Source organism: Motacilla alba, chromosome 18 (genome assembly GCF_015832195.1).
Source record: "Motacilla alba alba isolate MOTALB_02 chromosome 18, Motacilla_alba_V1.0_pri, whole genome shotgun sequence".
Taxonomy (NCBI): Eukaryota; Metazoa; Chordata; class Aves; order Passeriformes; family Motacillidae; genus Motacilla; species Motacilla alba.
Window position 1 is genome coordinate 5,116,508 of NC_052033.1, and position 25,480 is coordinate 5,141,987.

The following is a 25,480-nucleotide window of genomic DNA, read 5'->3' on the forward strand; positions in this document are numbered from 1 at the left end:
CCCGAGGGTTGGATGTCCTGAACCCCGAGGGATGGATGTCCAGGGAGCCCGAGGGATGGATGTCCAGGGATGCTGAGGGATGGATGTCCTGAGCCCCGAGGCAGGGACCGTGTCCATGCCCGTGCCTGGGTGCGCCCCTGCCGGGGTCACCGGGGACAGAGCGGCGGGGGACGGGCAGGGGGCAGTTCCCGAAGGCCTCAAAGGGAGGAGAGCGGGACCACCTCACCCCGGGGACTGCCGGTGGGATGGGGGCGAGCGGGGCGGGGGGCCCGGGGGCGAACGGGACGCGAACCAGCGGCGGCACCGGGGAACGGCGCTGGGGACAGGCACCGGGGAGCGGCACCGGGAGCGACACCGGGGAGCGATACCGGCAGCGGCACCGGCAGCGGCCCCGGGGACAGGAACCGGGGAACGGCACCGGGGACAGACACCGGGAACGGCACCGGCAGCGGCCCCGTGGACAGGAACCGGGGAACGGCACCGGGGACAGACACCGGGAACGGCACCAGGAGCGGCCCCGGGGACAGGAACCGGGCAGCGGCACCGGGAGCGGCAGCGGGGACAGGAACCAGGGACAGGAACCGGGGACAGGAACCAGGGACAGGAACCGGGGAGCGGCACCGGGAGTGGCACCGGGGACAGGAACCGGGGAGCGGCACCGGGCAGGCCCCGCCCCGGCCCCGCCCCCCGCCCCGCCCCTCCCGTGACGGCAGCGCCCCGCCCCCGCCGGCTCTTGCATCACGCGCCGGCCTCGCCCCCCAGTCCCCGGATGAGGCGGCCCCGGCGGGCGCGCGCGGCGGCGGCTGTGGCAGGGGATGCGCTCCGGTGAGCGGCGGGGCCGGGCCGGGCCCGGGGCTCCCCGGGTGGCCCCGGCGAGCCGGGCCGGGCGCGGCGGGCGGGGGGCGCGGGGCGGGCGGGCCGGGGGCCGGGGGCGCTGCGGGCCCCGCTCCGCGCCGCGATTGGCTGGAAATTGACAACGGGGCAGGGCCCGCCCCCGAGCCGCGCCATTGGCTGCGGGCGCGGCGCCGCCGCCTGCCATTGGCTGCGGGCGGTGTCGGTCACGGCGCGGCCCCGCTCGGCCGCCGCCCTGGCAGGTCCCTCCGCCGGGAGCGGGGCCGGCCCGGCCGCGCCGGGGCTCGGAGCCGCCCCGGGCCCTGCCCGCCGCTCTGCCGGCCTCGGCCCCCGGCCCGGGCCTTTTCCCGTCACTGGCAGCGAGCTGGACGCGTGGTTTGCCTCCGTTCTCGTAAAATCCCCGATCGATCATACGCCCGTTTCTTTTTTTCGGGAAGAAATTCCTCCCGGAATCGGTGCCTGGATGCTGGAGGGGGCAGGGAGTGGCGGTGGAGTCATCGCCCCTGGGGGTGTTGAGGGCAGGCCGGTGGAGCTCAGTGCCCTGCTGGCTGACAAGCGCTGTTCGCTCCCCGGCTGGACTCGCAGGTCCCTTCCTGTCTCCCGCCGGGTGTTCGTCCCTGATTCCCTCGGTAATTGCTGAGGGTTTCTCCCCGATTGTTTTCCTCCCCGAGAGCCCCGTGTGCTGTGTCTGAGCGGGCCCTCACGGCTGATGAGCGTGACCCGAATTGCAGCAGACGGGCTGGAAGGATGCGCTGGGAGCAGAGCAGCGACATCCCCGAGCCAGCCCCCTGCTCCCACCGGCACATCCCGGCAAGGACAGGGATGGGCTCTCCCACCGGCACATCCCGGCAAGGACAGGGATGGGCTCTCCCACCGGCACATCCCCGGGAACGACAGGGATGTGCTCTCCCACCGGCACATCCCCGGGAAGGACAGGGATGTGCTCTCCCACCGGCACATCCCCGGCAAGGACAGGGATGTGCTCTCCCAGCGGAACATCCCTGTCCTTCCCTGGGAACAGAGCCCTGCTCTCCCACGGGCACATACCTGAGCAGAGCCCTGCTCTCCCCTGGCACATCCCTGAGCAGAGCCCTGCTCTCCCCTGGCACATCCCTGAGCAGAGCCCTGCTCTCCCCTGGCACATCCCTGAGCAGAGCCCTGCTCTCCCACCCACAGCTGCTCTGCGCTGGGAGTGACTCAGGGCTTCTCTCTTCCCCCTGCCTTGACGTGCTCACAAGTGCAGGGGTTTGGCTGCCTGTGGCATTTGTTGCCTGAGAGGTGGTTAAATACAAGAAACTGCTGTAGAAGAGTTCCCTGGACACTTCACAAAGTGTCTTTTTTATTCCTTTACATTTTTTCCAACACCCTCCCCCCCAGGAAACAATTCCTTGTTGAGGAAGGAGTTGTTCCTGCTGAGAACTGCTGGCCTTTCCAAGGTCAGTGTTTTGTTGGAGATACCAGTAACTGTAACAGGAAGAAGCTGTCCCAAGGCAGAAAAGAGACTGGGAAGATTTTAGATATTTTGGAAGGGGCTGCCCAGGAAGGTGGTGGAGTCCCCATCCACCCCTGGAGGTGTTTGTGGAGCTCCTGGATGTGGCACTCAGTGCTCTGGGCTGGCTGACAAGGTGGGGATTAGTCAGAGGTTCACTTGATGATCTCAGAGGTCTTTTCCAACCAGAATGATTCTGTGCTTCTGTGTTTATTTATTTAAAAGTCAGTTTGATGTGTTCCTGGCTGGCTGCACAGACGGGCTGGTTGATGGTGCCAGTTACCTGTGCCTGCACAGGATGTGGCAGAGGCGGGTGAGGAGTGTGGCTCTGGGATTAATGGCTCTGCTCTGGAGGAGATCCCCTGTCCTGTTTCCTGCCTGGGCTGTGCATTTCTCTATTGTGGAATACGTGGAGGCAGAGCCCCGGTGAGAAGGTTTAATAATTTAATTAAACTTGTCACTGGGAGTCCTAGACGTGAAGGAAGAGGTCAGAGGCAGTGTTTGAGTCAGTGTTGGTCAGCCTTCCTTCCTCTTCAGGGGAAAACCCTCCCTTTTCTCCTCCTGACTCTTTAGAGTTTGCAGATGCCTAAGACAATTCCTCATTTGGTGGAGAAGGACAGAGAAGAGAAAGGAAAACAAGAAAGTGGAGAGAAAGCACGAGACTGATGATGTCTGTGACCTTGGTGTCACAAGGAATCTTGTCTGCTGCTGGCAGCAGACTGCCAAGAAGCACAGCACCAAAGCACAGTTTATGCCCTCAGCCCATTCCATTGGTTTTTTGAGGTGCCAGGAAAGTCAGAGTGCAGAAAGGAAATGGCATTTTTGCAGCCCTTGATGTTTGCGACACCGCAAACATAACCAAGAGGAACTGGGGAGTGTTCACAAGCTGCCTGCACTGCTCTGCTGCCCTGGCCCCGGGCAAAGCCAGAGCCATCAGAGCAGATTTTTCATGATGTGCTTGTGTCCCTGCAGGGCTCTTCTGTCCCCACAGCTCAGTGGAAGGTTGTGCTGGTTCCTTCTCCTGATCAACAGAGAGTCTGGGGGGTTACTTATGATATTCTGTTTAATATTCTGTTTAATATTCTGTTTAATATTCTGTTTAATATTCTGTTTAATATTCTGTTAATATTCTGTTAATATTCTGTTAATATTCTGTTCGGAGCCCCTCTCTTCTGGGGGCTGCTCTGGGATCCATTTTGGGGGGTATTTTTCAAATCCATTTTACCCCCCCAGCACTGGTAGAACTTCAGAGCTGTGAAAGCCACATAATTCAGTGCTCTTGGCAGAAATCCTGCTGAGCGCTTGTCCTTGGAGTTCCCTGGTCACTGTGTGGTGTGCAGAAGCATGTCACCCTCTGGCCACTGCCTTCCCAGGAGGTGTTGTCACCAGGATGGTTTGGATTGCTGGGGTGCCAGGGAGGCCCAGGGGGCTGGAGCTGTCCCTGGTGCAGGCTGTGTGCCACATCCTCCCGGGTAAGCCGCTGCTGCTGCCTGGGGTGCCCCGGCGTTCCTCAAGGACTGAACTGAAGGCAGCAGAGCTGGACGAGGTGCAGGTGGCTGGGTGGGTCAGAGGGGTTCAGGTCCTGGCAGCCTGTGCCAGCTGCCAGCCTGGCGTGGGTGAGGGTCAGAGCTCCTGCTGCCCACCACGCCTCACCAGCCTGCCCAGGAGGAGCAGAGACTGAGGCAGGGACAAGCAAATCCTTCCCACAGGCTGAACCTCCTCAGTTTGCTGTTTGTTCCTCTCTGTGTGGATCCATCCCTCTGGAGTTCCTGGGTACAGAGCTGGGAGCAAATTGTCCCCGTGCTCAGGCCAGGGTGTTGTGGGACATGCCCATCTCAGGGAGCCTTTCCTTCCCCTCTGCAGGTCCTGAAGCTGCAGCAGCAGCCCCAGCCTGTCCTTTTTTAGTCACCTCAGTCAGGTTACTTGGGAAGGAGCAGAGGTCAAATGTCTGCGACTTCCCATGTTTGTGAAAGCAAGAAATGTTTTTAAATAGAAAATTCTGATACTTTTGGTAGTCGTAGGTTGATTTCTGAGAAGAGGCTTTTTGCATCAGTGCCTTTCTCCTGGTTTCTTCTTCTAACCCAGGGCTGGCTCACTCTTCAAGGGTTTTCCTGTGACTGGATATCAAATATTTACCAGACAGATGAGTCCTGGCCATGTGGTGCAGAGCAGACATGTTATATTTGATTAACGAGGCTGTTGAGATAACAAGGCTTTGCTGTGTGGTGCTTGGTTTATCTTAAAGGCTTTTCTGAATTTGGCACCAAGTTCTGCAGGTAGGATTGGTTATCTCCTGCCTCCTGTGCTGCCCAAATGGGAGATGCAGGATTTATTACTGCAGCAGAGCGAGGAGCGTTGTGCCGACGCTGTGCTCGCTGACTTTCTTCTCTTGCTGAAGGCTCCCGTGCTGCTGTTGTGAGAGAGGAGGAGGCATTTGTTGTGGTTCACTCGAGAACATTCAGTTCAGAAATAGAACTGCAGGAGAAGGTTCACTTCCCAGAGGTTCGGTTTCATCCCAGCGATGGATGCCGGCGCACGTCCAAGCGTGGATGGAAATCCGCCGGCTCCCGTTCCAGCACGAGCAAAACAAGCCCAAATTGATTGGTGAAATCTGATCTGTGCCTTCTGCTTGTTTGTTTTCCATCTTCCAATAAGACAACGCATGTTTGCTCTGAGTTTTGGCTGAGCTGCTTGCGTTGCCTTGCTCTGAGTCTTGGTTGGGTTTGAGGGGAGAAAACCAAGAGCTTCAGGAGCTGGAGGTTACCTGTTGGTCCTCGTGGTTTGAGAAGGTGAAGAATGATGGAAACAAGATTTCTTCTGCTTTTCTGCCTGTGAATCATCAAAAAGGGGGAAGAGGAAGAAGAGCTGGCTGTGGACAGTCCTTCCTGCTGTGCGTGGCAGCTCTGGATGGTGCCAGCGTCATTGCCTCCGAGAGGGGGGACTGGCAGCCAGCAGGCACTTGGACATTTTGTGATAGCCAGAGTGGGTCGTTATCTCCAGAGCTGAAGGCCACATGTGAGCTTGGCAGAACTTCTTGATCAAGTCCTGTTTGAGCTGGTTGCTTGTTTAATTCCAGAGGTCAGTGGACACTTGTGGTGCCTTGAAGGGAGGGGGGATCAGCCGAGCGTGGCTGGGGGAGTTCAGCCCTGTGGTCGGTCCTGTTTGAGTGGCCTTGCTTTGCTTCTGCTTTAATTTTCATGTTTGGTGTCTGAAAATATTGGGCAAATGGGGTTGTGAGGAAGACAGCAGAAAAATACACAGAAAAACAACCTGTTCATGAAGATCAAATAATATTCGTTCTCTTTATATGGCAGTATTTATGAGCTGGTTTTAGATGGGAGAGCGTGAGGCCATTAAAATCAGGAGGAATTCTTTCTGCAGCCACTTGAGATGCTGCAGGTACATCTGGGGTGAATTGCAGTGCTCAGAGTCATCCCTGCCGTGACGTGTGAGGGACCGAGTGCCTGTGAGAGCAGGGAGGAGTGGATTCCCGCAGTGGGAAGGGGTGGGTCCCAGCTGGGAGTCGTGTTGGGTTTCAGGCCGAGTGTTTTGGTCTTAGCTTTCATCCCAAGCGTCGCTGCAGTCCCATGGAGAGCCTGGGGAGCTTGTTTAAGGTACTGTGTTACGCTTCAAGCCGTGGTTGTGCTTTCATGGCTTAGCTGGAAGGTGGCTCCAGAGAGGTTTGGGGTTGGCCTTGAATGCAAGATTGCTTAAATTACTAGAAAAATCCTGTCTGCATGTCAGTTTGGTTGTTTCTGGTGCATTCTTGAGCCTCTGGCTCTCGTGATATCTGCAGGATACTGCTCCTCTCAGGTTAAGGATGCTTTCGAGGTGGGAAAACAGATCTGTCCTGTACAAACCCCTCTGGACTTAGACAAGCTCTTAGCCTCCACACTGTGTTTTTTTAGAGTCATTGCAGCGTGGAGAAGTTCTTTCCTTTTCTCAGTGGAGTGTTGCTGGGTCCTGCTGCCATTGTCGGGGGGGCTTGAAAGGAGCCCCCGGTGGTCTGAAGGTAGTTCTTGTCTGGGAGCAGCTTTGGAGCTGGAGCTGTGCCCACGGAGCTGTGTTTTCCCAGGGCACTGTGTGAATGCTAAGCTGTGTTGGAATGAATTCGAGTGGGCAGCAGCATAAGCCTGCTCTCATTTTCCCTGGAAGACGCTGCTGCATTGTCTTGTCTGCTCCCTGAAAGCCTCAGTGTTGTTTGTCAAAGGCTGGATTCTGCAAGTGCCACGTATGCAAAGAAGCCCTGAATAGGAAGGACTGGCCGTGCTGGTTCTCAGCTCCTGACGGAATTCCTGGGGCCAGGACAACAGGCAGCAGGCCGAGGCAAAGCAGGTTTTGTTAAACTCTTGGTATTCCGTGGGCATCCGCTCTCCCACGCCGAGATGTGTGCAGTTGTCTGCCTGTGTTCTGATAACTCCCGGGATTTGCTCTCAGCTCGCACAGTCCATGCTTTTGTGGATCGTTCGGAGGGAATGGGCAGAGGCTGGCAGCGTGAAGGATTTTCCCATGGCCACGTGTGTGCTGGGAGCAGGTCTGGAAGTGTCAGCATCTCCCGGCTCCCAGGTTGTGAAGCACGGTGTTTGCAGGGTGGCTGTGTGCTCTGATCCCTTTGTCCTGCCCCTCATGGGACACCAGTGACAAAAAGCAGGGTAGGGTGCTGGAGCTCAGCGGTGCACGCTGGCGTTGGCATCTGCAGCAGGGCTTCATGCAGTCAGCAGATCCCAAATCCCTGCTGACGGCACTGGCCATGGGGGGACTCGTGGAGCAGGGGCAATCAGGACCCACCACCCCCCTCACCAAGCTGGATGAGAGAGCTGGGGAAGCTCTGGGTGGGTTGGGAAGGAAGAATTCCTGCCCGGAATTCCTGAGGCAGTGCTGGGCTGAATCTCCTCCCTCCGGTGTGTGGAAGGAGAAGGTGCTGGACAAGGAGTGGGGGGCAAACACACCTCCTGTCCTTGGGAGCCCCAGGCCGCCCCTCCTGGTCTTGCACAGGCTGCTGTGCTTGCAGGGATCCCTCACATGCTGATTTCCCAGGGTGTGCCCCGTGTGAGCAGACAGGAAGGAGTCTTGTGCCTTATCTCAGCTACTTCTAGGAAATGATGTAAGATGCTTCTTTGTACGAGCTTTTTTTCTAGCCACATCCTGAATTTTACTGACAGCCCGCTTGGCTGCTCACCTTTTGGGCCCAGCTCCTGCTGAGCTGCGGGAGCTGAGCCTGTGTTGTGTTTATCTGGTTTGTTCTGGGGTGAATGTGCTCCCTGCTGGTCTCAGCCTCTCCGGTTCAGAGCTGGTCAGGGATTGTTGGAGGGATTTGTGGAAGGGTTGGATCAGTGTTGACAAGTGCTAGGGACAGCACCCAGCAGTGCCCCGTCCTGGCAGTGGGAATCGCTGCCCAGGAGCTGCTGGGCACACCTGAGCTGTGCCAGTGTCTGCTCTGTGCTCCCACCGTGGGACTGCAGCAGCTGGGGCAGGAATACTGAGCTCCACATCCACAGCTTCTGCCCAGGGCTTGGGATTCGTCCCTGTGGAGTGACTGAGCTGCCTTGGTAACGGCTGATGCAAGTTCTCCCAGAGAAAACCCTGTCTGAAATTTGTGATGGGAACAGCTCCACAGATTCTTTCCATTTTCTCAGTGCAGGAGGGGAAACACCATCCGTCCTCCCGAGCCCTGACACGTTTGCTTCTGCAGTAGAGCCGTGCAGTTGAATGAACCCAGTGGGAGATTTGGGGTGGTTCTGAGGTGCTTGGCACTCCGTGCATCAGTTTGCTCTTGCCTCGTGGCAGCTGCAGGCTCAGCTGGAGAGCCAGTGTGCCAGTTCTGCCTCGCTGTGCTCGGCCTGGCTGCCCTCTGACGGAAGCATGGGATTGTTCTGGCCCACTTGGAGGTGTCAAAAATGTGGGTCACTGAGATACAGAACACATCAGTGTGACAATTTTAGCCCGAGGGGACAGAGTTGGCCGGGAAGTGATGGCTGTTAGAGTCAGGGCTTTTAGGTCAGCTCTTCTGATCAATGGGCTTGGTGCAGGCGTTGCTCACGGCCTCTGCTTGGAGCTTGGCTTCACCCCGTTCTTTTTTGGGGTGGTGAGGACACAATTTGAGGCTTGGCTTTTTGAGGGGAAAAAAAATGCCCTGAAGAGCTGTGGGATTGCCTGGGGAGGGCTCAGCAGTGGTGCATCTCCTGGCTGGGCTCTGAGCATTCTCCTGGTCCTGCTCTGCATTTTATCTCCTTCATCACCTCTGAGACCTGGCATGTGCTGAGGCCCCTCATGTCTTGTGTCCCCTAGATCATATAAAACCATAAAACCATACCAAAGGTCTGTTTGGTTGTGTTTCTTGTGCTGCCTGATAGCCTGGGGAGGTCCAGGAAAGCAGGATCCTCGTGGAGAGGGGATCTCCAGTGCCTTGGTGTGGGAAGCTTCTGTGAACACCTCCAGGCTGGGAACACTCCTCTGTGACGTGACCATGTCGTTTCAGGGACAGGCTGATCTTCCTGTGGCTGGCTGAGGCAGCAGGACCACGTGGATAATTCCTGTTACCTGCATGTGACACAGGGGGGAATTAGCCAGGACTTGCTGCAGGAAGAAGTTGAGTTTTGACCTGCACACAGAGCTGTTTGTGCTTACCTCACCTGGAGAGCTCCTCCTCCTTCCCTGCTCTCCTTGCAGCTCCAAAAGCTGCTGTGCTGCACTCACGGTGAGGTGGCAGGAGGCAAAATCTCTTCAAAACATTTCATGAAGTAAGGTGGAAACTGACAGCTGTAAATCTGAGTGTGTGACCAGCTGTGGGCCTGAGAGGGCTTGTGGCACCGCTGCAGTTTTGGTGGCAGCTACAAAACACAGCCAGACCTCCCGCCATCCTTTCGGGCTGCTCCACAAGGCCTTGCAGAGGCTGGGTGAGGTCCTGGGGCTCCTTGGGGCAGCTCTGTGTGCTGGATGAGCCCTGGAGGGACTCCTGGCACCCTGGCTGTGGCTGCCAAGTCCTGGTGCCCGGGCTGGGATGCCCAGGACTGGGTTTTTGGGGTGGTCTGCCCAGGTTTGTCCTGAGCGTATCCCTGTGTCTGTGTCCTGCAGGTCGTGTTGATCATGGACAGTGAAGAAATCCCTACTTTTTCCAGTCCAAAGGAGGAAACTGCCTATTGGAAAGAGCTTTCCTTGAAGTACAAGCAAAGGTATTGTGGATTTGCAAGCTGAATTTGGTTCTTAATGACCATAATTTGGATCTTAATGATGGCTGTTTAATCTGTTCCTCTGCGAGGCCACACCAAGACGGTTATTAGACACTTTAGAGAAAACCTGTGAGAAAAGAATTCTCTGGAAAGGATTTCCAGCTTTAAAATTTCCATCTCTGTGGGAGCTGAGTGTTTCCTGCCCAGTGTCACCATGCCAAGAACTGCAGGCTATGTTTTGAGCGTGTTTGAGCAAGAGCAGAGCCTTTTTATGATCATGTGCACCTTTATGTAATTAAAGTGCTGCCTTGAGTGGTATCTTGATGTTTTATCATCAGAAGGCGCCTTTGGGCTTGCCTCGTATCATTCCTGTTCCCTCAAGCTTCTTCTAGTGGAGTTCCTGGTATGAAAAGTGCCTGATTTGGTGTCTGCTGTGTTTTATTTGAGTGTTCCATGGCTCCTGCTCCTGCCTGTACCCGTGGTTTGCCTCTCTTGGGGGACACAGGGCTTTGGCACCACAAGTGCCCGGAGAAGCTGCAGCTGCTCTCTGGAGCAGTGCCGTGCCTCTGGAGGGACTGGGGAGTGGGCTGAGGGGTTTTTTTGGAGTTAAATCCCTCTCAAGTTTAAAGAGCCCAAGGTCCAAGTGGGTTTTTTTGTTTGGTTTGGGGTTTTTTGGGAGGGACATGTTGGGAATGTGGAGGGGCCTGTCAGTGTGGAGAGCCCTAAGCTGTTCTTGTGGGTCAGAAATTCCATCTGAGGCACCCCTGGATGTGTTGTTGCCCAAAGCCTCGGTGGTTTCCTCTGCTGCCTGCTCAGGGCTCAGCTATTACGTGTGGTAAAGATGCAAATTTAATAAGCACAGTATGTGAGGTGGCTGCTTCTGGTATTTAATAACTCACAGTGGTATGAGGTAGGCATGTCCTGCCTTCCTGACTCTGCGTGATTTTTACAAACTTTAATTTTCCAGCTAGTGCAGAGGTGCAGAAGCTGTTGTTCTCTCTTTAGCTGCTGACCAAAATATGGTTAAATGTTTGCTTAATTCATTGTCTGTTCCATAAAGTCTGCCAGCAGCGCAAGCTAATGAGCTCAAAGTGCTTCTTGAATGCTGGAAATAGCTTTGATTCCACACAGGCATTCAAGGTGGCTGCTGGGTTTGATGTAAGAGAATTAATTTCCTTCAATAGCTTAGCTTAATGCAATTTCTCTATTTTCCCATTTTTCTTTTTCCCCTTAGAGGTCTATGGATGACACTTAAGTGCTTTAAAACTCCCGTTTTTCAGCTTTTTCTTCTAGAAGAGCTTCAGGTTTTTGTGGTGACTTGGGAGATGCTGGCTTTCCCACTGATGCAATCCTCTCCTTGCAGCTTCCAGGAGGCTCGTGAAGAGCTGGCTGAGTTCCAGGAGGGAAGCAGGGAGTTAGAGGCTGAGTTGGAGGCACAGCTAGTGCAAGCTGAGCAGAGGAACAGAGATTTGCAAGCAGATAACCAAAGACTGAAATATGAAGTGGAAACATTAAAGGTAGGTTTTCTCTGTGGTAGAGCTGCTTTTCCTTTCAGCTACATCTTGGATCTCTTCTTGGATCGTCTGGGCTGCTCTTGGGCTCTGAATATCCAGATTAAAAAGGAGTTGTCTGGTTAAGATCCACACTGAAGCATGGCATGTACCCCAAATAAGGCCAGGGACGTTTCTGGCAGAATTTTTCTTGTTCACGTCATGAAAGTCGGTCCTGGAGTTTGTGCTGCTTTGAATTCCCCAGGCTGTGCCAGGAGGAGCTTCATTTGTTCCGCAGGGACAGCAGCATAGCAACAGGGCACAGCACAAGGGGTTTGGCAGGCCACTGCCTTGTCACCGTCTTTGCAAGCCAGTCTTGTTGCCCTCAGGGTCTCCTTGGCTTCACGAGACCCCAGAGAAAGCAGGAATTGGGTGATTGTGCACATCTCCAGGGAGCCCCCAGTCCATTCAGGCTGTGTCCGTGGAGCCAGGAGCTGCTGAGGGATCTGCACGTGCACAGGGTGCCTCTCAGGGGATGCCTCTGTGCTGGCAAGTGCTTGCCTCTCCTGAAATCTTGAAAAAGCATCATTTGGGGCAGTCTTGGCTTATTCAGTGAGGACAGAGGTTAGGAATTCACTCGGAGGAAGGAGGGTTTATGGGATTGCTTTGTGTCTCCAGTCCCAGCTTGCAGGGTCAGGATGTGTTTTGTGAGCTCAGTAGTTTCTCCATGGGCCTTCAGAGGGATTTTGGCAGTGAATTCTTCTGTGGGCCTGGAGGTTTTGTGGCAGGTTTCAGTGGCCCGTTTCTGCCATTGGACACATCAGAATTTCTGCCCTCGGGGTGGGTGCTGTCAGGGCAGAGGCACAGAGGGGAGGCTGGGCACTTGCCTTTCTCCCTGCCTTCCTGGAGCAGCTGTCAGTGCAGGCTGAGGGGAGCAGAGGCAGGGATGCATCCCCGAGAGGCAGCTGTGCCCTGGGGAGGTGGCTGCTGTTCTGCACTGTGGCCAGCTCTGGGGCTCACAGCGTGTTCCTTCTCCCTCTCCAGTTTCTGCTCAGCATTACCAGCAGTCCCAAACCAGCATTCTGCACACAGAGTGACACTTCTTGTCCCCTTTTCGTGCTGATGGCTTGGCCGGTGCCAGCAGCTGATGTTTATCTCCCTGTCCTTTGTTTCAGGAGAAACTGGAGCACCAGTATGCCCAGAGTTACAAGCAGGTGTCGTTGTTGGAGGATGACCTGAGCCAGACAAGGGCCATCAAAGACCAGCTGCACAAATATGTGAGGGAGCTGGAGCAGGCCAACGATGACCTGGAACGTGCCAAGAGGTGAAGGCTGCAAACCTCCTCTTCCCTTCAACTTTGCACCACAAAGATCTTTTCTTTGCTACTCAGCTCCAGCATTTCATTGCTCCTGAAAGGGAAAACACCAGAAAAACCCCAAACAGCCCCAAATTTCAGATTCTTTGAGCAGTGCAGTTGCCCCTCACCATCAGCTGGTTGCTGTTGCAGCAGGAAGGGGCAGCGTGGTCTGTGCTCCTGTGAGGAACAAGCCCAGAGCCAGCCAGGCCACTGCACTGCCCAGCCAAGTGACTGATCTGTGTGTTCCTGCTGCCTCAGAGCCCCTTTGAAGTCAGAGCCTCCTGCTTTCCATAGTCCCTGGTAGATCAGCCAGGCCCGAGGAGTGTCCTGGTGCCTTGCAGAGCAGCTGGAGGGAGCAGCCCTGCCCTCTCCAGGTGCTGGAATGAGCAGGCTGCTGCTGGGAACACCAGTCTGGGAGGAGGTCATGCTTCCCTTCTGCTGAGTGGGAATCCTGCCATCGGTTCAGGGAGAGCAGGAATGAGCCTCTGGCCATCTGGAAAAGAGGTCTGAGAGCTGAGCCCTGTTTGCACAAGGCTCTTAGGCTCGTGGCTGACTTGGCACTGGTTTTGGGAGGAGTTGGGTCTGAGGTCGTGTCCCAGGGCTCTGCTGCCCACCTTGCCGGGCTGTGCCTGTGCAGAGCCCTGGCAGCACAGCCCCACCTGAGCTGGGCCCTGCTTGATGCTCAGCCTGGGAGCATGGCTGGGGGAAAAGGAGCCCTGGGCTGGCTCTTTCCCACATCCTTGGTACATCTCTGAGAGCCAGATGCTATCGTGTTCTTCCCGTCCTTGTCTCCTGTTTCTTTGATGACTCCTTTCTAAGAAGCTTTCAGATCTTACCTTGAGCACAGCCCTGCTAACATTTTCCTCCTGTTATGCTTTTGAATGAGCTTTTATGCTGGCTGAGCCGAAGAACCTAATATTCTGGATTTTGTTTCTAGGGCAACAATAGTTTCATTGGAAGACTTTGAACAAAGGCTGAACCAAGCTATTGAGAGAAATGCATTTTTAGAAAGTGAACTGGATGACAAGGAGTCATTGCTGGTCTCTGTGCAGAGATTAAAGGATGAAGCAAGAGGTATGGCTGGTCTGGGTGGTTTGGCTCCTGGTGCAGGGCTGGTTTGCTAAAAGAGATGTGCAGCAAGCACAGCTCATGTTTCTAGAGAGCCTCACATGATGAGACTTGAACTGCTTGCTTTAGGTTTTGCTCACAGTGTGTTCTTTGTATGGCCAGTGTCGCCAAAAAGAGAAATTTCCTCACTCAGGGCAGAATTAATAAGTGATGAATTCAGGATTTTTAACACAAAAATACTCTGTTCCACAGATATAAGAGACTTGAGGAAGTTGCTTCACAAGTTCCTCTTGCTGTGGGTTTATAGGAAGGGAAAGCACAGGAAATGACAGGGAAATGCAGGATAAATGATCGAGTAACTCTTAAAAGAAATCTCTCCTGTGTTCCTTCTAAGTCCCTTGGAAATTGCCTTAAATATATTATTTAAGATATTCTGGTAAAGGCTGTTTTTAGACCTGTGGGAGATGTTTGGGATGGAGTTCTGGGATAAGATCAGGAGCTGGGGATTCCCCAGTGGATTTCACGTTGAGGATGCTGGGGAAGCATTTTTAATGGTGCTATAAACTGGTTTCTCTAGCAGTGGGGGTGATCTGCTCATAGGCCTGTGCCAGCCAAAAATGGCTTTAGAGACTGGTGGTTTGCAACTTTGTTCCCTAAATGAAGCTTTCTGAAATATTTCCTCATCTAAAGCCTGGAGCTGAGTGCAAGAGCACACCTGACAGCAGGCTGGGATTTTTTGTTGTTGCTCTCCTTTATGAACCTTTTTCAAGCAAGTTTGTGCCCCAGAAATTGAGAGCTCTATTGGAAGCACGGGGATTTTGAAATAAATATGAAGAAAGAAAGTTTCTGAGGAAGTGTATGTATTGTAATGTGAGATTAGGGCAATAAAACTGGAAAAACCAGCAAAACCCAGGGGGCTGTTTTCTAGAACACTGGAGCAATCAGCAAAACAGACATCTTGTTTCTTAGATGAGTCATTTGGACATTTTTAGCATTTGTGAATTATTCCCCCTGTCAGCAAGCAGGAACAGTAGCCTCTAAAAGAACTGGTACTGTCCAGCTCAAATATGACATTTCTGATTGAACAGCCTCAATCCTCTGCTGGGAGCCCAGGCAGATTTTCACTTCAGCTCTGCTGTGTTACCTAAAATCAGCTGTAAATATTTGTTACAGCTTAAAAGCTGTGGTGTGCAGGTAATTCTGCTTTTGTACCAGACTGAGGAATCAGAGGTCTGTGAAAATGAAGCTGCTCTGCCCAAAAAGAAACATAATGTAATGTTTGCCATGTTTGTTTGGATCCTGCTGAGGATTTGAGAGATCCATTGCTGGGCTGTGCTGGCTGTTCTTGTAGCAAAAAGCTGTGGAAAGGGAGGGGATAAGCTGCAGTCTGGGGAGGAGGTGTGAATAAAGCCAGGCTTTTCTAAGGCCCAGTCCTTTGGACTGACCTCCAGTCTGCTTTTTACAAGGCACCAAGAAAGTGGGTGCAGCCCTTGGACTGCCTTTGGCTCGTGTGGATTATTAACTGGGAGGAGAGTGTAGGGGATGGAAACACGGGAGCAGCTCGCTGCTCTGCTCCCCCAGGCTGTGTTAGAGCAGGAGCTGGGCCCAGCAGCAGCAGCAGCAGCAGCTCCTCTTTGTGTCCAGCTGCAGTTTTGGTAACGTGGAGCTCACCCTGCAAATGGGGAGAAATCCTGAGGCAAATCAGCTGCCCCCATGCCAGGGACAGGGAGCTGTGTGGGGCAGGGCTCTTTGCTCTGGGATGATGGGATGATGGGATAATGGGATGGGGCTGCTCTGAGGGGTGACCCCACTGCTGGAGGAAGCAGCAGCAGGCACTAACCCAGGGTTGCCCCTCCCAAATGAACAGAGAGTTTGTGAGAGAACCAGTCACTAATATGGGATTTTGTGGGGTTTTTCCCTTCTCTCAACCCCCAGACCTGCGGCAGGAGCTGGCCGTGAGGGAAAGGCAGCAGGAGGTGACCAGGAAATCAGCACCCAGCTCCCCCACTCTGGACTGCGAGAAGATGGATTCAGCTGTCCAGGCCTCTCTCTCCTTGCCAGCTACACCCGTTGGAAAAGGATCAGAAAACAGTTTTCCTTCCCCTAAAGGTACCACCGGTGGGAACGGGGTCTGGTTGTGCTCCTTAAGGAGCCAGAGGTGGATGGGTGAGGCTCTCCCTCACTTCCAGGGCTGTGTGTGAGCCCCAGGCAGCAGCAGTGCATTTCAGGAGTGAATAGCCTGGCAGAGGACCGTGGGGCTGGGGCTCTGCCTCTGGGGGCAGCAGGGCTTTGCACTCTGCAGCCCTGGAGGTATTTGGGAAGGCAGGACAGTGCAGGGACTGATAATTCTGCTCCAGGGGGCAGCAGTGCTGGGTGAGCAGGGTCAGGAATTTGGAGTCTGGCCACTCTGACTTCTCAGGGCTCCTGTTTCCCGAGTGGGGCAGTGGGATCTCGGTCCAGCCCCGTTCCCATCTGGGGGCTCTGGGCAGTCACAGGGATTAGCAGTGGGAGTTTCAGGGGGGCAGGGGCCGTGGCAGAGGCAGCTCTGGCTGCTGAGATGGATTGCAGTCAGTAGCCTTGCAGATGGAGAGGGCATGAGCTCTGCCTGGGGGGCTGCTGGCAGCCAGGACAGCGGGCAGGAATTAAGCTTTATCATTTTCCTGCCTAGTGATCCTGTGGTAATTGTATGAAATGTCTGCAGCAAGCCTGTAGATATGTTTGGGTTTTGGTTTTTTTTTTTAATGTAGAAGCTGATTTATTTAAATTTTTGAAAAACCTGAGCTGTGGAGGAGGGAAGTAATAAGAGGTGTCTGTGTTTGCAGCTATACCAAATGGGTTTGGTACCAGCCCACTCACTCCTTCAGCTCGAATATCTGCGCTCAACATCGTGGGAGATCTGCTACGCAAAGTGGGGGTGAGTGCTCTGAGCTCTGCCTCTCCCTGGGGCTGCTGTCCCCGTGCTCGGTCACAGCACAGCCTTGGCCCCTGCTGGCTGCATTCTGGAGCTGCCAAATCATCCATTCACTGCTTCGGAGTTGATAATGCTTTATTTTTAAAATAATATTTTGATTTTTAAAGCCCAATCCTATGGTTTTTAATGTTTTTTTAAAATGGATTATAATTTTTTTTAATTTTAATTTTTATGGTTTTTAAAATCCTATGGGTTTTAAAGTCTGGTTCTATGGTTCATCCTATGATTCATATGGTACATGAATCCAATTTGGGGTGACAAAACTCATATTTGGAGTAAAAATTTTTCAAGTTAGACACTGCCAACTTGTTCTTACCTTAACGGGGCAGCTTGCTCTGCCTGGGCTGCAGAGCTGGGGCTCAGGCCCTGGGGGAGCAGGAGCTGGGGTCACCCTGCCAGGGTGGGACAGCTCCTCTCCCCCTGAGATCTGCTGCAGATACTGAAAGAAAAACCAGCCTGGAAACCTTTGGTAAGAAAGTGAGAAAATAAATGAGGAGAAAGCCAAACGCTCCCATCTGTGGCTGCTGGGGGAGTGAAATGCATGAGCCTTTAAAGGGATTACACTGCCAGCAGAGAGGAGCTGCTCTGAACGTCTGCGGCAGGGCTGTTCAGCACCCAGGCTCTCCCCTGGGAAGAAGAAATGCCTTTGGAGCTCCAGGAGCTTCTGTGAGCCGTGGAGGTGGGAGTGGGAGTGGAGCTCGGGGCAGCTGGGGCTGGCTGTGCCCTGTGCCTGGAGCCACGCTGAGCCTGCCAGGAGCTGCTCTCAGACAGCTTTACAGCAGGGCTGGACATGAGCAGTGCCTGGGAGCTCCCCTGACAGCCCAGCAGTGCCCTGGGAGCCCAGCAGTGCCTGGCTGTGCCCTGGGAGCTCCCCTGGGAGCCCAGCAGTGCCTGGCTGTGCCCTGGGAGCCCAGCAGTGCCTGGCTGCTCCCCTGGCAGCTCAGCAGTGCCCTGGCAGCCCAGCAGTGCCTGGCTGCTCCCCTGGCAGCTCAGCCCTGGTTGCAAAGGGCAGCAGGACAGCTGGGGTTAGCAGTGACACGTTTCAAAGGGGATCATTGTGAGGAAGAGTCTGCAGGGGATTTGGGGAGCTTAGGGACAATCCCTGGGATTACTCTGCCAGGACAGGAAATGCCAAATAAGCAAGCTGCTCTCCCAGCCTGCCCTGAGCCACGCTGGCCCCGAGACAGGGCTCATGCTCTGCTCTGGAGCACTCGGGGGCTGCTCAGCTGCTTTGGGGTTCGGCTGGGCCCCATCCCAAGCGTTACACTCCTGTCCCTGCAGGAGCTCTCCCCTCTGCCTTCCTGCCTGCAGCTGAGGCAGGGCTCAGGTCACACTGCTGTGGCCAGGGGACAGCCTGTGACACCCAGAGCTACCTGCAGCTGCCTGCGTAGTCCACAGCCCCTAAACAATAATACATTCTTTTCATATTATTATTTATTTTAATATTATTATAATATACATTGATATATTACTATTATTATATTATAAAAATAATAAAAATAGTAATAATAAATAAACGTGCATGGATTCCTAGGAGTCTGCACAGGGCTCACTCACCTGTGGCAGTGTGTCAGTGCCCTCTTAATGGAATATTCTGTGCAGAGCAGCCCCAAACTCCACACCTGGGGAGATGAATTTCAGGCTCCAGTGCAGGCATTTGCAATGTTCTGAAGGCTGTAGTGAGTGAGGACTGTCTGCTGCGCCACATGGATCTCCAGGATGAGGGGGATATTCAGCCTCTGATGGGGGCAGAAGGGCAGGTGATGCTCTGGCCAGGAGGACAGAGTCAGGATGTTGCTCCTCCTTCCAGGAGTCACTGGCACTTTACAGGGGAAAAAAAACCTCACCAGGCCTGTTTGGAAGGCTGGCAGTGAAACTTTAGAAATTTACTTTATTTTGCAAGCCAAGATTAAGAAAGAAATCCCAGGAGGCATTGTCCTGGTGAAAAGAAGCCACTTTCCACGTGCCCAGTCCCTCTCAAAGCCTGAGGATTCTGCTTTAGGCTCTCATGTTCTGAGCAGCTCAAGGCAGCTGCTGAAGCAAGAAGTCTGGGTAACTTCTGCTGGGATTTGGCTTCCTTATCTTGGGTAATTATTTCAGAGTTCATCTGTTCTGGAATCCGAGCCCTCGTGGAGCTGAGTAATGTCTGGCAGTCTGCATCAGCATCCGTGTGTTTCCTTTGTGCTGGGTGACGAGGAAATGACAGCTCTGTTCCCATTTTTTTGCCAAGGGTGATCACACTGGAGTCCTGCTCGTGGCACCCTGGGGCTCGTGAGCAGCAAAACGCTTCCTCTTCGTGGTATCGCTCTTTTAACACTGTTCTTTCCTCCCTTCCCACAGGCCTTAGAATCCAAATTAGCTGCTTGCAGGAATTTCGCGAAGGACCAGGCATCACGGAAATCCTACATTTCAGGGAACGTCAGCGGCGCCGTGCTGGGCAGCAGCGGCACCAAGTACCCAGGGCACACGTCCTTCTTTGACAAGGGGTGAGTCAGGCACAGCTGTGCCCCCAGGAGCCCTCTGGGGCGCTGCTCGAGGCTCCTCCTCAGCCCCACAGCTCAAATGGAGGAGCAGCGGCTCCTGGAGCGAGCGCTGCAGGGCATTTCTGTGAGGCAGAGAGAAAAGCGGGTGTGAGGTGGCAGTGCCAGTGCTGCCCCATCTCCTGGTGGCTGTACCAGCCCCAGATAGTGAGCAATGGGCATCTGAGGGCATCTGCCCCATCTCCTGGTGGCTCTATCAGCCCCAGGCAGCGAGGAATGGCCCTCTGAGGGCATCTGCCCCATCTCCTGGTGGCTGTACCAGCCCCAGGCAGCGAGGAATGGGCATCTCAGGGGCAAGGAGGGGATGCCCGAGCTGCAGGGTGCTCTGGGGAAGTGCAGAACCGCAGCTGGAGATTCCCTGGCAGAGCTGAGAGCAGGCAGGGGTGTTCCCGGGAAGGAGGGAGGGAGTCCTGGTGCTCACACCCCCTGCGGCAGGGGAGGGATGGAGCCCTGGCGGTGGAGTTGTGCCTCCTCCCGGCTGTGGGCCAGCCTTGAGGCAGGGATTGCTCTCCTGGGAGCAGGGACCCCGTGTCTGCCGTGCTCAGAGCTCCCTCTGGGATGCTGGCAGAGCTTCTGCAGGAGCGATTTCCCAGCTCCTCGCTGCTCAGAGCCCTGGGGGTGTTCAGAGGTGGAAAGCACAGAGTTCTCCAGTGGTGCTGAGGGCAAACAGCCTCCGTGTGTGTCCTCATGTTAAACCTCAGTGCAGTTCAACGCTGACACTCAGCGCCTCCTCAGTCCTGCATTTATTTCAGAGAATGAACCCAGCTGGTTCCAGCTGAGCTCCCCAGGTGCATCCTCAGCGGGGCTGTGTGGGGAGCAGGGCAGGCTGCACCTCAGAAGCTGCCCTGGGAGCTCCTGCAGCCGCTGCTTTGGGAAGGAAGGGTTCAGAGGCTTGAAGCCCCGTGCAGATCAGCCCTTTGGGCTGTGTGTGCTGCAGGGCTGGGGTGTGCCTCCCCCAGCAGCGCTCCCGGAGCAGGGCAGTGCTGGGGAGGGATTAGGGCAGCTCCGAGCAGGCAGCGTGGCTATATCGGGGTGTGGTGTGACAATAAGCTGATTGCTCTCTGGGGTGGGGTCACTCTCAATTATGCAGATTGCCATCACGCTCCTCACCGGGCTGGCTGCCTGGAGGGAGGAGCAGGCTGGGGCTGGGGCTGGGGCTGGGCAGGCCGACAAAGCCCGGAGGGAAGTGCTGCAGCCGAGCTGAGGGTGGCGGTGGACAGGAACGGGGCTGCAGGTGGTTCGTGTGCTTGTCTGAAAGTGGGAGAGGTGCTGCACGGCCCCAGTGTCCTGTCCTTGTCCCCTGTGCTGCTCCCAGCTGTCCCTGCAGGCACTCTGAGCCAGGAGGGGCTGGCAGTGCCCGTGCTGTGCCCCGGGGCTGCTGTGCAATGCCTGCCTTGGCCCTGGCACTGGGCTGGGAGAGCAGCCCTGACCCGGGTGAGAGTGTGACCCTGACCCGGGTGTGACCCTGACCCGGGTGAGAGTGTGACCCTGACCCGGGTGTGACCCTGACCCGGGTGTGACCCTGACCCGGGTGTGAGTGTGACCCTGACCCAGGTGTGAGTGTGACCCTGACCCGGGTGAGAGTGTGACCCTGACCCAGGTGTGAGTGTGACCCTGACCCAGGTGTGACCCTGACCCGCGTGTGACCCTGACCCGGGTGTGAGTGCAGCCCTGCTGCAGGTGTGACTGTGCTGCAGGTGTGACTGTGCTGCAGGTGTGACTGTGCTGCAGGTGTGAGTGCAGCCCTGCTGCAGGTGTGACTGTGCTGCAGGTGTGACTGTGCTGCAGGTGTGACTGTGCTGCAGGTGTGAGTGCAGCCCTGCTGCAGTCTGCAGCCACTGCCCAGGAGCAGCTGCTGGCAGGGTGCTGAGGCTGGGCAGAGATAACTCAGCCTCAGCATTACAGCTCTGTTTGCTTTCCTCCTCCTGCCATGTCACTGAAGTCTTGGCGGTGTCTGCAGCTCGTGTCAAGCCCCTGCTCTCAGAGGGGAGCAGGGCAGCCCTGCTTTAGGGGGAGCCTGGCTGCAGGACTGGGGGAGTCCGGGTTTGCCTGCTTGTTAAAAGCTCAGCAGTGTCGGGTGTAGGATCAGTTTCCTGCAGATTTGTCCCTTCAGGAACACGCAGGTTCTGTCCAGGTGCCAGGGAATGGCAGAGCAGCACCTGAGGATGGTCCTCAGGATGGATACTTGTGTCTTGTATTGTTAATTGGTTGTTAATGTCAGTCCAGTTTTGTCCAGGAGACAGAGCTGCTCTGGGCTCTGCAGGCCCTGGCCCTGGCACAGCCAGCCTGAGGTGCTGCTTCCCCTTCCTGAGTCCTGACTGCCACTGTCCTCACAGCTGGGTTTGTTCTTGGCTGGGTTTGTCAATCCCTTGGGCTTTGTTGTAATGAGGGGAGCTGAAGTTTAATGTGAGAAGTGCCTGTGCTCTCACACAGCACTCAGAGGCGTGTGCACTGTTACCCACAGCCCCGACCAGGATTCCAGGCTGGGAAATCTGAGTCTTTTCCTGACCCTGAGCCCCTGACCTCCTGAGAGGTTTCCTGGGACAGGGGAGCTGTGTGTGGCTGAGCTGCAGTGCTCTGTGCTGTGCTGGATGCCCATGCAGAGCTCACCAGGAGAGCTCTGCTGAGCCTCGGCTGGGCACCTTTGCTTGGCCCCGGCTGCTGCCCCGAGGGCTGTGCTCAGGAATGTCATTTTTGTGTGCATAAACTTTCCCTTTCTCTCCACTAGGCGTGAGAAGGTCATATTCCCCACCTTGGTCATGGGTAAATGAATTCATTTGCACTGCTTGGCTGCATGTGCTGTAACCTGGGGCTTGGGGCAGAGCTGGGGCTCTGCTAACTGCACGAGGGACGTGGTAGTGCCACACTAACGGCCCTGATCGAAGCCTGGGGCTGCACTTGCTCTTTCTCCTGACCTGACATAAACCTCTCTGCTGCTGTGACCCGTTGCAAACGTCAGCCCGAGTGCTGCTTGCCTCTTCATCTGTCCAGTACCTCCAGTGGTGCATGTTCCTGGTGGAGCTGGTCACAGCAGGGGGCAGGGGAAGCGTGGTTCATGGATGGAGTTGGTGTCCAGGTTTGCCCTCTGCTGGGGTTTTCCTTCGGCGTTCTGTGGCTCGTGGCCTGCTGGTGTGCAGTGCAGTGGTTGTGGCTGGCAGGGAAGCAAACAAGGGAGATGGCCAGGCTGCAGCAGGGAGGGGACAGTGTGGCTGGGGACAGCAGTGTCCCTGCTCTGTGTCACTGCCCCTGCCTGTGGGGCAGTTGCAGGTGTCCAGGTGTGCTTCACCAGTCCATTTCCCCTTCAGGCCAGGCTGGTCCCTCCAGAAGAATCTTCACTGAGGAGCTGTTGGATACTTAGAGCTGAGGGAGTCTTGGGCATGAGGTGCTAAGTACAAAATACAGCTTGAAATGCAGATTAATGAGTCCAAATCAGTGATCAGGGCAGAGAGGGGTCGGTTGTGGACACGATGCCCATGGCACTGCAGGGACAGGCAGTCAGAAACATCACTGCAGGACATTTCCAGCAGGGAGTGCTGCTCCTGGCTGGCTGGGGCCTGCAGCTCCTCCCAGGAGATGTGCCAGAGCTCAGGTGGAGAAGCTGCTGCACCCGCAGCTCCTGTCCCAGCCCCAGCAGGACGCTGGGGAGGGCAGCTCTGCATGCTGGGGTTCAGGTGCTGGGAGCTCCCCTGCAGCCCCAGTGGGGCACAGAGCCAGCTCTGCTGGGCTGGGACACTGCTGAGAGTGTGTGTGTGTGTGTCCTCTCCTGGGACACGGGACAGGGACAGAGGGACACAGGGACAGGGACACAGGGACAGGGGGCTGTGCCCAGGCTCCAGCACAGGGCACTGTGTGCCAGGGAAGGGACAGGTGGAGCCAGCCCTGAGGGATGCCCTGACCCTGCTCAGCCCCGTGGTGAGCCCCAGCAGGCTCTGTGGCCACTGGTGCTGCTGGGACAGTCACCGTGCCAGCTCCAGCCCTGGCACGGGCACCGAGCCGGGGCCGTCCTGCCCGGCTGCCAGGGATGGAGGAGGGAGGGAGGGAGGAGCAGGGTCAGTTGCAGGGCCTGTCCTGGCTGCTGCTCCCCTAACGGGCTCTCTCTTGTCCCCAGGGCAGTGAACGGCTTTGACCAGGGCCCCCCGGGCCTGGGGGGCTCCCGCCCGTCCTCGGCGCCGGGAATGCTCCCCCTGAGCGTATGAGCCCGCAGGGCTTGGACTCGGAGGCTTTTCTCAGCCCACCTCGAGAAGAACTGCTCCTGATCCCTCCTCCCCATTCCCACCCCGCTGGAACGTGACCCTGAGAGGAGACCCCGAGCCCACGGCCCTCCATGTCCTGTCAATACAGTTTGTTTTCTGCTCTCGCTGTAGTGGACGTTCTCTGCCCCGGCCCACGAGCTGCCACCCTCTGCTCTGCCTGGGGACACCGGGTCCTGCTCTGCCTGGGGACACCGGGTCCTGCTCTGCCTGGGGACACCGAGTCCTGCTCTGCCTGGGGACAGGCCCAGCCTCGCCCCCTTGGCTTTCCCTCTCTCTCCCTGAGCTCTGACAGAGCCTTGCTCTCTCCTGTGACAGGCTCCCCTGTCCCTGTCCCCTGCCAGCCCTGCAGCTGCTGCTCTCAGAGCCCGTGGCAGTGCCCTGGGGTGCCAGCAGTGGCCTTGGGGCCATTTGCCCTTGGGAGGCAGCCCCAGGTGCTGGCTCAGGGGCAGCTGCACCCAGGGCACTCGGAGCTGGGGGAGCAGCTCCAGCCTGGCCAGGCCGGCTCCATCCCCGCTGGACAGCTGGACAGCTGGACACACACCCAGAGCCAGGCTCTGTGACCGTCCCACCCCCCAGGAGGGCCTGGCATGGCTGAGCTGCTCTCCCTGGGGCTGCTGCCCTGCTGCAGGGTGGGCAGTGCTGTGGCCAGGAGCTGTGCCCTCAGCTGTCCCCAGGGCTGCCCCACAGCTCCCTGGCCCTGCTGGACTCGGCCTCCGTCCCTCACCCCACACACAGTGACCCCGTGGGAGCTTTGGGAGCTGCTGCTCCCCCGGCCCCAGGCCCCCCTGCCCGTCCCCCCCTGTGCTGTAGGACTGGACTGTGCAGCCTCCCCGGGCTGCTCTGACAGTGTGGGGCCACTGAACCTCGTGGGTCTGTCAAGCAACACCTTTGTGTGGTTTCTCTGTCCATGTGCCTCGGAGTCAGTGGATTTTCATTCTGAACCAGCAATGGAGCCAGGGTTGGAGCTGAGGGTTCAGCGGTCGGCGGCCAGGGGCTCTGCAGCTCCCAGGTGGTTGAGTTACAGATGCTGAGGAAAAAACCCCACTGGCCCAGCAGTGGAGGTGGGATTGTCCCTTTGCCATTAGGGTTTGTATGGTCCTTCCTGTGCATCCTCTGCTGCATTTGACTGTTTACATTTGTTTTATTGTACATAGATTTGTAAACATAATACCTTTGCCTGAGGTCTTTGTACATAACTTGGGCTTTGTAGCTTTATTTATTCAGCCTCTCTCTGGCATGTTTCCATAGGATGTACCGTTCCACCCTGGTGCCACTGACATGATGTGGTTGCAAAAGAATGAAAGCAAATGAGAGTAATCTTCCAAAAATAAAAGTTCTTTTAATGTGGAATCAGTGGATTTTGCAGAACCAGTGGCCGTGGCTCTTACTTTGACCAGCAGGGTTTTCTGCCAGGCCCCGGGGGTGGGGGGCATTGTTCAGGCAGTGCCACATTATCCCACACCCCTTCCCTTGGGAATGTTGCTCAGTTTGGGCACAGGGGACCGGGCACTGCAGGGGCCATCCCAGCCTGTGCTGCTGGCACTGAGGGGGGGACATGATATTTCACTTGGGGACGTCTTGGAAGCCTCTAACTGAGCTTTCCGGGGGATTTTTGCTTCCTCAGAGCAGCTAGAAAGAGTTTCCTGTGCCCAGGAGCCAAACTGGGGCCCCTCCTGGGCTGCTCCATCCCATCCCGGGCTGCTCTATCCCATCCCAGGCTGCTCCATCCCTCCCGGGCTGCTCTATCCCATCCCGGGCTGCTCCATCCCTCCCTGGGCTGCTCCATCCCTCCCTGGGCTGCTCCATCCCTCCCTGGGCTGCTCCATCCCATCCCGGGCTGCTCCATCCCATCCCGGGCTGCTCCATCCCTCCCTGGGCTGCTCCATCCCATCCCGGGCTGCTCCATCCCATCCCGGGCTGCTCCATCCCTCCCTGGGCTGCTCCATCCCTCCCGGGCTGCTCCATCCCATCCCGGGCTGCTCCATCCCTCCCTGGGCTGCTCCATCCCTCCCGGGCTGCTCCATCCCTTCCCTTCCCGGGCTGCTCTATCCCATCCCAGGCTGCTCCATCCCATCCCGGGCTGCTCTCTCCCCCCCAGCCCAGCGGGGTCACCCTCCCCATGCCCCCCTCTCCCTCCTCCCCTCGCACCTGTCCGGGGCCCACCCTGTCCCAGAGCCAGCCAAAAGCTCCCACCTGGATGGACTCCAGCTCCTGCAGCTCCCAGGCCTTTCCTGCCCAGCCCCAGGGCAGGTTCTGCTCCCCAGGACCCCAAAAAAGGGGAGGCACCTGCT

General features: G+C 56.3%; 2 protein-coding genes across 6 annotated transcripts; both read left to right on the forward strand.

Moving 5' to 3' along the window:
• Window positions 1–245: 245 nt before the first annotated feature.
• Window positions 246–5,253, forward strand: LOC119709600 (fibroin heavy chain-like). Its single transcript, XM_038157572.1, has 3 exons — window positions 246–477; window positions 831–1,481; window positions 4,740–5,253. Exons 1-3 carry the CDS (start codon window positions 246–248, stop codon window positions 4,940–4,942), a joined length of 1,086 nt encoding a protein of 361 aa, XP_038013500.1. The 3' UTR covers window positions 4,943–5,253.
• Window positions 698–24,554, forward strand: NDEL1 (nudE neurodevelopment protein 1 like 1). Of its 5 annotated transcripts, none has more exons than XM_038157278.1 (10): window positions 5,451–5,955; window positions 9,416–9,513; window positions 10,874–11,027; window positions 12,176–12,324; window positions 13,295–13,431; window positions 15,361–15,534; window positions 16,248–16,339; window positions 18,737–18,882; window positions 21,665–21,699; window positions 22,242–22,962. In XM_038157278.1, the coding sequence occupies exons 1-10, from the start codon at window positions 5,929–5,931 to the stop codon at window positions 22,292–22,294; spliced, it is 1,065 nt and encodes a 354-aa protein (XP_038013206.1). In that variant the 5' UTR covers window positions 5,451–5,928; the 3' UTR covers window positions 22,295–22,962. The 5 variants fall into 5 exon arrangements, with proteins under 5 accessions (XP_038013207.1, XP_038013208.1, XP_038013206.1 ...); XM_038157281.1 differs by lacking the exon at window positions 22,242–22,962 and adding an exon at window positions 23,045–24,554 and having other exon boundaries at window positions 5,453–5,955; XM_038157279.1 differs by lacking the exons at window positions 5,451–5,955; window positions 21,665–21,699; window positions 22,242–22,962 and adding exons at window positions 698–825; window positions 23,045–24,554.
• The last annotated feature ends 926 nt before the right edge of the window (window positions 24,555–25,480 follow it).

What these genes read in the sequence shown, in the direction of transcription:
- LOC119709600 (XM_038157572.1), top strand. Translation starts at nt 246, where the DNA reads ATGGGGGCGAGCGGGGCGGGGGGCCCGGGGGCGAACGGGACGCGAACC. An exon ending in TGGACAGGAACCGGGGAACG is followed by an intron (nt 478 to 830) that starts GCACCGGGGACA and finishes CGCTCCGGTGAG; the next exon opens with CGGCGGGGCCGGGCCGGGCC. An exon ending in GTTCGTCCCTGATTCCCTCG is followed by an intron (nt 1,482 to 4,739) that starts GTAATTGCTGAG and finishes CTCTTGCTGAAG; the next exon opens with GCTCCCGTGCTGCTGTTGTG.
- NDEL1 (XM_038157278.1), top strand. Translation starts at nt 5,929, where the DNA reads ATGGAGAGCCTGGGGAGCTTGTTTAAG. An exon ending in ATGAAGTGGAAACATTAAAG is followed by an intron (nt 11,028 to 12,175) that starts GTAGGTTTTCTC and finishes CCTTTGTTTCAG; the next exon opens with GAGAAACTGGAGCACCAGTA. An exon ending in ATTCCCCACCTTGGTCATGG is followed by an intron (nt 21,700 to 22,241) that starts GTAAATGAATTC and finishes TTTCCCCTTCAG; the next exon opens with GCCAGGCTGGTCCCTCCAGA.